The sequence below is a fragment of the Euphorbia lathyris genome, chromosome 1, assembly GCF_963576675.1.
Source record: "Euphorbia lathyris chromosome 1, ddEupLath1.1, whole genome shotgun sequence".
Lineage (NCBI taxonomy): Eukaryota > Viridiplantae > Streptophyta > Magnoliopsida > Malpighiales > Euphorbiaceae > Euphorbia > Euphorbia lathyris.
This window is the reverse complement of record NC_088910.1, coordinates 52,908,193-52,919,169: the sequence shown is the minus strand read 5'-3', so window position 1 is coordinate 52,919,169 and position 10,977 is coordinate 52,908,193. Positions and strand designations below refer to the sequence as shown.

The window sequence follows — 10,977 nt, the reverse complement described above, 5'->3', positions numbered from 1 at the left end:
GAAAATGTAAAAACTCTATTAATAATCCATTTCTCAACCTTCTAATTGAGTGAAGAGATGCATGCAGAAATATTTCTCACTTTACTTGTCAATTCGCATATATAAAAAGACAGGTATAAAAGCAAAAAGGAGTGAATCTTATTTAAGTCCCTTAACCATTTTTATGCATAGGTAAATATATATATATATATATATCATATATGTAATATGGTGTTGAATGTATATATATCTCCACATTTCAAGGAAACTGCAATATATAACTAAGAGGTCTTTGGATCAAAGCTCAAAAGCTTTCGACAATTTGTATTAAGCTACATGAATAGCAACGGTATATATTTTGGATTAGGTCTAAAAGGGCACTTGGCCGCATCGCTGGATATCCAGAATGTGCTTCTAAAAAACAAGTTTGGCCTGATTAGGATAGTTAAGTCCTATATTGAATGAGCTAATATTGCTCCTGTAAAAGACCTCTTTAGGATTCTTCCTAGATAGTAAAGGTAGAAAGTTCAATCCTATCATAAATAGGACGCTTAAAGCCTATATAAAGGGCTTCCCTCCGAGTACTACTATTACACTCTACTCATCATACGAGATTATTATTGTTTGTTTGATTAATAGTTCTTTCAAAAACTAGACTGACTTTAGCATTGGAGAGCACCGCACCAGATCTCGGCTCATCTTTGCATTGCAGGAACACCAACCAGATCTTTCTTGAAGAGTACCCAGATCCATTAGGTGAATTTTTTCCCTAACATTGTCATTGGTGCGGTGAACTTGGATCTCAGAAGTCATCATGAGTCCATCAAGTATCGATTATGGGGGTAATTGAAGTGGTTACCCACAGAAATACATCCAATGTTCCTCGGACTGCTATAGGAACCTCCAGTGTTTCCCCAATCTATGTTGAATCTCATATAACTGATGCTAAGGCTAACTGGCATCCATGGATTTAAAATTGCCCTAGAAGTTGAGCTTCTCAAGCTTGTTGGCTAAAATCCTTATGGAACCAAATAACCTAAAATCCTATGGCTAAAATCCCACAAAATCAATTAGCCATTACCACTTCAATTTTCTTTTCTTGTTTTATTTTGTTTGGCATTTTGCAAAAAAATTAGCAGATTATTCATGCGATTGATAAGTTGTCATACTATATAGACAACCCATCAATCTTCATTAATGACAAAAACAAAATTCTAGGCCATGTAAGTGTGATGTGAAAGTTTAAGCACCATCCAAGTTCATGCACATTCAAATTACATTACTAGTCAAATCAAGCCATTATTATATTCAACTATTTTGACATTTTCAACCATTCATTATCAAAAAAATTCTTTTCAAATCAAGCCATTATTATGTTCGACAACTTTGTTTGACCACTCATTCCGAAAAGTTTGTAGAAGAACAAAATTGACAGTATTTTCAGTGGGTGCCCAAATACATTTTAGAAGACTCCCTTGAGGTGAAAAAAGAGGAATCCACCAAAGAAGAAGGAATCCTCTAATTTTTTTTTTTTTTCCAGTAGAATTCTAACCTTTTTTATAATATGATTCATTTGGATTGGTAAAGACCCGCCCCTTGTTTCAGTCAGAATGAGTTAGGACTATTTGAAAACTATTTAAGCAAGTATTGCATTTTTTTTCCTAGAAATCTAACTGTCTTTTTTGATAATATGATTCATGGTAAATTATAAAACTGACCCAATTAAGATGTTCATTCACATATTTAGACCCATTACACCACCCTTTAACTATTTCAATTTGGACTTTTTCAAAATACCATTCATATATATATAACAACTTAGCCATTTCTTTTTTTTTTCTTTCTTTCTTCTAGTCCTTTGCAATCTTTCAATTTCATCCATCAATCAAAGATTCAAACTCTTCATGTAAGTAGTTTGTTGATTTTACATCCCAAAATTCCTTTGTATAGGTTAGTTTTATGTATTTTAAGTTAGTTTGCACCTCTATGAAATGCTACATGTATATATCGAACCCGATAGATTCAATTTACAACAACTGCGGAACAAAACCATGACTGCCAAGTGGAATTCTGGTGAAATAACACTCATGACCGAAATATAGGGCCATTTCTCAATTACATTACACAAAATATACCTAAAAAATAACATTCATGCAAGACATGACACCAAAAAATGATAAAAACACCCTAAACCCTAAACCAAAATCGCAAAACGACCATAAAAAACCCTAAACCCTAAACAAAATCACCGAACACGTTAGAGACTTACCTTCTGATCTTTGCCATTGAAATCGCCAAAGAAGCACCGAGAAATCGCCAATGAATTTTCAGAGGGTTAGAATAGGAGTTTGCAGAAGAAAGAAATAACGAAGAAATGACTAAGTTGTTATATATATTTGAAGGGTATTTTGGGTAAGTCTAAATTGAAATAGTCTAGATATGTAACGGGTCTAAATATGTAGATGAACCTTTCAATTGGGCCAGTTTTATAATTTACCCTTGAAAACCCTTTTAGCACATATTCGAAAGGATAATGCTTTAAACAGGGACAGATCCGGATACTAACTAATTAGTGGGAGCAAAATCGAAATTTAATTAGTAAAAAAAATTCTAACATGTAAAGCCTAGCAAGAAATTTGTATTTTTGTTATCAATTATTAATAGTTTCATACATATATATGCTAACCATTTATTCGAATCTAGACATAGAAGATCTTAAAAGTTAAGATACTGATAATTGAAGTCAAATATATATGTTTGTTAGTCTTAATTTGAGCAATCTGATTCACATACAATATATATATATATATATAGAGGAGAGATCAAGTGTGACACATTGTTTATGGTACGACGAGCCTTATTGTGTGACAATGATCAATTTTGTAATTAACCAAAAGAAGGTGGCAAATTTGTAAATAAAAGGAAAGAGAAAATTGTTTTATTTTTTTTTCTTTAAAATGCATTTTCCCAACTTTTCCAACCTCGTTTTTCAAAAAATTTTATACCGTTGGACTCGTCTTAATTAAACGGTCATTTTAAGATCCATGAAGCTCAAGTAAAAAAAATTCCGGTGAACGGAATCCGGGTGGCGTTTTTCGGCAAGAAAAAAGTGTCCAGAATATTCTCACAAAATTCCAGAAAATGTAAAACATTATTCTAAGAAACTTTAATTCTTGGGTCGAAGCGAGATTTCTTACGGTTTAGTCCCAATAAAACTTTTTCCTTAATTTTATCCATTTTTCATGTTTCAACAATTTGTTGGGTAAAAACTGTAAGGAATCTCGCTTTGAGCCAAGAATTAAAGTTTCTTAAAATAATGTTTTACATGTTTTGGAATTTTTTGATAATTTTCTGGACACGTTTTTTTTTGTCCTACTTACGTTGTTCCAAATCAATGTACCATTTGTTCCAACATAATATTTATATTGTTCCAACAGAAAATTGTTTTATTTCTTTTCTTTAAAATACATTTTTCTGACATTTCTAACCTCGTTTTTTGAAAAATTTTATACTATTAGACTTGTCTAAATTAGAAAGTCATTTTAAGATCCCTGAAGCTCAAGTAAAAAAAATTCCGGTGAACGGAATCCGAGTAGACGTTTTCTGGCAAGAAAAAAAGTGCCCAAAAAATTCTAAAAAAATTCCAAAAAATGTAAAACATTATTCTAAGAAACTTTAATTCTTGAGTCAAAGCGGGATTTCTTACGGTTTAGTCCCAATAAAACTTGTTCCTTAATTTTATCCATTTTACATGCTTCAACAATTTATTGGGTCAAAACTGTAAGGAATTTCGCTTTGAGCCAAGAATTAAAGTTTCTTAAAATGATGTTTTACATGTTTTCGAATTTTTTGATAATTTTCTGGGCACGTTTTTTGTCCTACTTACATTGTTCCAAATCAGTGTACCATTTGTTCCAAATCAGTGTACCATTTGTTCCAACATAATACTTGTATTGTTCCAACAGAAAAATATTTTATTTCTTTTCTTTAAAATACATTTTCCCGACATTTCTAACCTTGTTTTTCGAAAATTTTTATACTATTAGACTCGTCTAAATTAGACGGTCATTTTAAGATCCCTGAAGCTCAAGTAAAAAAAATTCCGGTTAACGGAATCCGGGTGGACGTTTTCTGGCGAGAAACAAAGTGTCCAGAAAATTCTCAAAAAATTCCAGAAAATGTAAAACATTATTCTAAGAAACTTTAATTCTTGGGTCGAAGCGGGATTTCTTACGGTATAGCCTCAAAAAATTGTTGAAACATGTAAAATGGATAAAATTAAGGAAAAAATTTTATTGGGACTAAACCGTAAGAAATCATGTTTCAACCCAAGAATTAAAGTTTTTTAGAATAATGTTTTACATTTTCTGAAAGTTTTTGAGAATTTTCTGGGTACTTTTTTTCTCGCCGGAAAACGCCCACCCGGATTCCGTTCACCGGAATTTTTTTACTTGAGCTTCAGGGATCTTAAAATGACCGTCTAATTTAGACGAGTCTAATAGTATAAAAAATTTCGAAAAACGATGTTAGAGATGTCGGGAAAATATATTTTAAAGAAAAGAAATAAAACAATTTTCTCTATCCTCTCTTTCATTTTATTTACCAATTTACCACCTTGCCCTTTTTAATTATCATCAAAACTACGTAGTTTTGTTATGTCACACAATAAGCTCCTTGTCACAACTTAAGCCCTTGTCACGATGGATCTCACCCCTCTATATATATATATATATATATATATATATATATATATATATATATATATATATATATATATATATATCCTGAAGCAATGCGTGAGAATAATAATTATTAAATAATAATAACGATAATAAGTAAAAGTTAGATTTTGGAAACATACAGTCACCACAAATTGAAGTTGCAACTAAGTGATAACCATCACATCCAAATACAAAAAGACGAAATGGATAGTACTGCCGAAGCAAAGAGCCAATAATATAGCACTACAAAGGCGACCCAAAAAATTCAAGAGACAGACAAATAGCAGCCACTTATCATCAATTATTAATCTCAAAACATTCAACCAAACAAAGTCATATCTATAGTTTCAGTTCAAAAGCATTAATCATTTCAAACAAAAGCATTCAGTTGTAACACTATTGTAAGGCTTTTCAGTTATGGATAGGAGAGGTCATGTTATAGTAATACCATATCCAGCACAAGGTCATGTTGCTCCTTTAATGAAGTTTGCATACAAAATAGCTGAAAATGGAATCAAGGTTACATTTGTTAATGCAGATTTTATACATGATAAAATCATGTCTTCTCTGCCTCATAACTTCAAAAACAATATCCCAATCACCCTAGTTTCAATTTCTACTGGTTTGGCAATGGCAAAAAATCGTGATCATGAAGATATAATAGAAACTATGAAGAGAATATCAAGTAATATGCCTTGCAATCTGCAGAGATTGATAGAAAATATTAACCAAGGAAACAATGATGAGCATGTATCTTGTGTTGTTGCTGATCTAACAGCCTATTGGGCAATTGAAGTTGCTGAAAAATTGGGTATTAAGCGAGCTGGGTTTATACCTTTTGGAATAGGAAACTTGGCCTTAAACCTCCATGCTTCAAAGCTTATTGAGTCAGGGATCATAGATGTTCATGGTAAGAAATTAAATTAAATGCTTCTAATTAGACTTCAATTTCTTTAATCCTGTTCTAATTAGTGCTACTGATCCACTATGCAGGAATTCCATTCAAGGATGAGTTAATCTATGTGTCAAAGGAAATTCCTCCCTGGAATTCAAAAGAACTTACGTGGAGCATGCAATATGGAAAACACCTTGATAAATTCGTTTTCAAACACCTCATTCTTGATACTGTAGAAATTGTGAAGAAATCTGATTGGATACTTGTAAATTCATTTTATGAACTTGAGCAATCAGCCTGTGATCTGATTCCTGATGCCTTACCGATTGGCCCATTGTTTATGCACGAGCCTTTTCCAGGAAACTTTTGGCAGGAAGATTCAAGTTGCTTAAACTGGCTTGATCAGCAGCCTCAAGGTTCAGTTATCTATGCTGCTTTTGGCAGCACAACTGTGTGCAACCAGCAACAGTTTGATGAATTGGCATATGGTCTTGAGGTCATAGGCCAACCATTTTTGTGGGTTGTTAGATCTAATTTTACACAAGGAAATGGTGTAGAATTCCCTCATGGATTCAAAGAAAGAGTAGGGAAGTATGGGAAGATAGTAGAATGGGCTCCTCAAGAGAAAGTGTTGGCACATCCTTCAATTGCATGTTTCTTTTCCCATTGTGGATGGAATTCAACACTTGAAGGAGTCAGCAGGGGAGTGCCGTATCTATGTTGGCCTTACTTTGGGGATCAAATGCGTAATAGCTATTACATTTGTGAAACTTGGAAGGTTGGTCTACGAATATTTCCAGATGAAAATGGGATTGTGACAAGGCAACGTGTCAAATCCAAAATAGAGAAACTTCTTTCTGACCAACATATAAAAGCCAATTCACTGAAACTCAAAGATATGGCTGCAAAGAGTATGAGTGAAGGTGGAGTTTCTTTCAAGAATTTCATGAGTTTCATTGGGCAGATAAAACAATAGCGAAAGGTGTTTCTTTCTTTTTTTAGGACATTTTCATATTGTATGTGATTGTGTGGTTTATTGTTTACAGAAAAATGATTTGGCTAATTTAATCTTTCAATATGTTCACAAGTTTCATCTTAAAGTTTAATCTCTTTAATCATGTTTTCATGCTATCTATAATTATATATAATACACAATGCAGAATCCTTGAAAGATTAGTTTATCTGTATCAAAAGAAACTCCCTGAAATACAAAAGGAGCTCATACAGCGCATTCTAGGTGTTGCAGTACAAATATTCTTCTTCCGGAAATATAGTTCTTAGACTATAGAAATTGAATATTTCAGATTTGCTTCTTAATTTTTTCTTAATGAGTAAACCATGGTTTAAGCTGGGTTAGACACTCTTTACCCTTTAGGTAGTTCCTCTTCTTGTGTAACTCTGCTTTAAGCGACCTGATGACCTTATGAACTAGTCAAACAAAACAAGTGTTTTAGCTGCTCACATTTGCATAAAACCTTTTCAAAAATACAAAGCAGCTAAACTTAAGAAATGTAAAACCTTGTGTTTAGTAACAAAAGGAAAGAGGAAGGGAGACATAGTAAAAGCAACCTAATGGACGGAAGCCTTCTCAGATTTTAGAAACCAAATTCCAACATGGAATGAACTCCAAAATGAGAGATTGAGCATGGTTTATTACGAAGGAAGATTATGGAATATAATAATAAAATGGCAGATTAGCAAACAAATGATATAATGTAGTTCAATCAAAATTGTTCAAGATAGCATTCCAACTGTTCAAAAGCAATTTGGGAATTTTGTTTAAAGGTCTTACCTCTGCCAGAATTACCGTTGTTCCGTCGTCGGGGAAGAACTCCGCACACCTGGAGACCCACGCTAACACCAAGAATCCTTTGATGATGTGACACGTCCATATGCTGAGCCATTTGAAATCCAAGGATTCACCTCTGTATTTCACGGAAAATTACAGAGGGTTCTGGACTTGTAAGTCAAATTGGATTGGAGGATCTCCCATGCACATTTTGATATGCGCGCTGTGACCCATACATATCATAGAAAATCCTAGCATTGTATTTTTCCGAGTAGAATCACAACACAAATATTTTCACAAGACAAGTATTTTTCCGACTTGGAGAACCTTAGGTATAAGAACTCCTATTTCACAGCTTTTCACCGCCTTTGTTGATTCACTTCCACCCAAATATTTCTGTGTGTTGGAAAGCATACCAGAAATTCTACTATAAGTGACAATTGGCTACTTTCTTTTCTTATTCCAATCATTTTATAAAAAGGTAGCATGATTTTTTTTATTGATCGGATGCATTGCACCGGATCCATTGTAAGAGTTATCCGTACGGGACGGGAATGTGAGTTGGATATGCTATCAAATTACATTCATGGTAACTGAATTTTACTGGTTGTTACAATATAACCACTGTCTTAGAAATAGTAACATAAAAATACCATAACTTTATATTTTTCTAATGGATAAATTGCAAAAATATCTCTAATATTTACAACCAATATCAGTTTTACATCCAACATCTAAAATAGTGCAATTTTACTTCTAACGTTGGTAGTAAAGAACAATTTTACTTCTAACGTTAGCAAGTTCAGTCAATTTCAGACATATTATAAAACACGTATATTATGTTCCTTCTTCCGCACCAATTACATATCTGTTTGTTCAAAAAAAATCATATTTTTTATGATTTAATAATAAAATTGGAGATTAATATTTATAAATTCGGTGAAATATATGAATTTTTATTATCCAACTCGTACAAAAGACAATATATTTTTTATTTTTTTCACGTCTAATCATATATTTGTTATCTGTTACTAATGAGTGATAAAATGATGCATTTATAAATGACAAGATTAGATGAATTATTTCTCAAATTGACCTAACTTGTCAACGTTATGGATAAAAATTGCTCTTGGCTGCCAACATTAGGTTTAAAATTATATCATTTTAAAAATTAGAAGTAAAATTGTTCCTAACTCTAAAAGTCAGATGTATTCTTATAATTTATCCATTTTTTTAATATAATAGTCACTCGGTTGAAGGGCTTGAACACTTGCGAGTTAGTGACTTATTCATCCCAAATTCTAGAGATTGGGACGCTGAGCTACTGGGTGAAATTTTTATTTCAGGGATATCAGGGAGATTCAGAAATTAACGGTTAATAGCTGGAATTTGGAGGACCGGCTGATATGGCAACTCCACCCATCGGGTCGTTACACGGTCAAGACAGCTTATCGATTGACCACTTCGATTGAGAATGGTGAACGCCTACACGTGCCCGAGTCCTAGAGAAAACTATGGTACGCAGAAGTCCAACAGAAAGTTCATCACTTCGGTTGGCAACTGGCGCGCAACTGCCTTCCCACGCGGGTAAATCTCCAGTTCCGGGGGTTGCAAGTATGTAGTAATTGTGTTATGTGCAATGGGTCTTAGCAGGATGGTTGGCATCTCTTTATAGAATGTGCATGGGCTATCCGAGTTTGGCAGAAGGCGAGTTTATTGAATAAAGTAACCAGTGGTGCGGCTACTGCTCTCAGCCTATCTGTCTGGTTCACGAGATCCTTGATACGTCATCAACACAGGTTGCTGTATCCTTCTTAATGCATTTATGGAGTATATGGCAGGCACGGAACGGTCGACTCAGGCAGCACGAGTTAAGCTCATCAGATCAAATATCGGTTAAGGCGTTGGCGGTCTTGTATGACTGGAAACTGGCGACATCCTTAAAACATCAACGACTAGAGCATTTCTTTGATGGTCAGGTTCAACAACACACAGTAGCAGAAGGTTGTGCTCCGGCTTCATCCTGCTCGGCATGGCATCGTCCCTCTATGGACTGTTTGTCGTGTTGTACCGATGCAGCCTGTTTTGAGGTTGAAGGAAGTGCTGGTATTGGTGCAGCAGTCCGAGATTCGTTCGACATCATCATTATGGGGCATAGAGCAAAGCTATTTCGTTGTCCACCATCAAATGAGTGTGAACCCAAGGCGGTACTTCAGGCCATGCGGTGGCTAGAAGACCGGCAGGTTCAGAACATAACTTTCGAGACAAATGCTAAACAAGTTGTAGACGCTATCACATCAGATGCCGAAGACGATTCAGAATTTGGCGACTTGATATCTCACCTCCGCATAATCTTATCTACAAATGACTCTTACTCAGTCAAATGAATTCGACGGTAAGTTAATGAGTTGGCTCATTCAGTGGCACAGTCCTCTTGTTTCATCACTTGCCCCTCGTTCTTTTATTCATTACCGAATTTTGTTCCTAATTCATTGTTACATTTTTTACCTTGAGACTCATTAATCTATTCCTTTGATTAATATATATATATATATATATATATATATATATATATATATATATATATAATAGGCACTATGATTATTGACTTAAAAAAAGTAATAACGTACTCTCACATTTTTTTTTTCATTTTCCTTTTATATCTCTATCAAATTCATGCTTAAAACATTTTTTTTTCAATATCTTCCAAAAAAAATTGTTTTTCTTTTCATGATAAAGAAGGGAATTTTTTAATTAAAATAAAACATTTCAATAGTTTTTTTTTTTAGTGTTTTGATTTATCATAATGGAAAAATGATTTCTAGATAAATATTAAAGACGATGTTATTATCTTAGTTGGGTGTGAGGTGGAGAGTTGGGGATGGTAAATCCATTTCTGTATGGAAGGACCCTTGGTTGAATAAGGATGTCCTATTTTTGGCCTAGGTGGGTGTAGGGGTGTCATGAAGTGACATTAAAGTCGCTGATCTTTTTATTCTGTGAAGGAAAGTGTGGGATAGAGGGAAAATAGATTCATTAATGTCTGACTCAGATGCAAGGGTAGTGTGTAAGACTCTTTTACCTGTTACTAGAGAGGTATAGGATGGGATACTATGACATTATACAAAGGATGGGTGTTACACAAGTAAGTCGGGTTATAAGGCTCCGTGTGAGGGTGATAGACGGGTTGAAGGACACGAGGGGTGAGACAAGTTATGGAAATTGAATATCCCACCGAAGGTTAAATTGTTTATGTGGAAACTGATTGGAGGGTGCATGGCCACTAGAACTAGATTGGCAGTGCGGGGTGTATTGATTCCAATCCATTGTCCGTTCTGCCATACCGATGTTGAACGCGACTACTATGTCTTTGCGGGCTGCATCTATGCCCAAGAATGTTGGAACCTTGCTGCGATCAGTATGGACATATTCCACTTTGATTATCTAACTGATGTTATTTTACAGGTTTTTTTGTCACTGGAACTGGAGATTTGTTGCACGTTGGCCATGACCCTATGAACTATATGGCCTCAGTGGAACCAAGTGGTTTGGGAGCACAAATTGTGGCTGTCGACCCAAGCAGTCACTGTAGC

At 34.3% G+C, this 10,977-nt stretch overlaps 1 protein-coding gene across 1 annotated transcript; it reads left to right on the top strand.

Annotated features, from left to right (window-relative positions):
- Positions 1–5,114: 5,114 nt before the first annotated feature.
- LOC136202494 (UDP-glycosyltransferase 83A1-like) lies at positions 5,115–6,701 on the top strand. Its single transcript, XM_065993182.1, has 2 exons — positions 5,115–5,610; positions 5,694–6,701. Exons 1-2 carry the CDS (start codon positions 5,118–5,120, stop codon positions 6,569–6,571), a joined length of 1,371 nt encoding a protein of 456 aa, XP_065849254.1. The 5' UTR covers positions 5,115–5,117; the 3' UTR covers positions 6,572–6,701.
- The last annotated feature ends 4,276 nt before the right edge of the window (positions 6,702–10,977 follow it).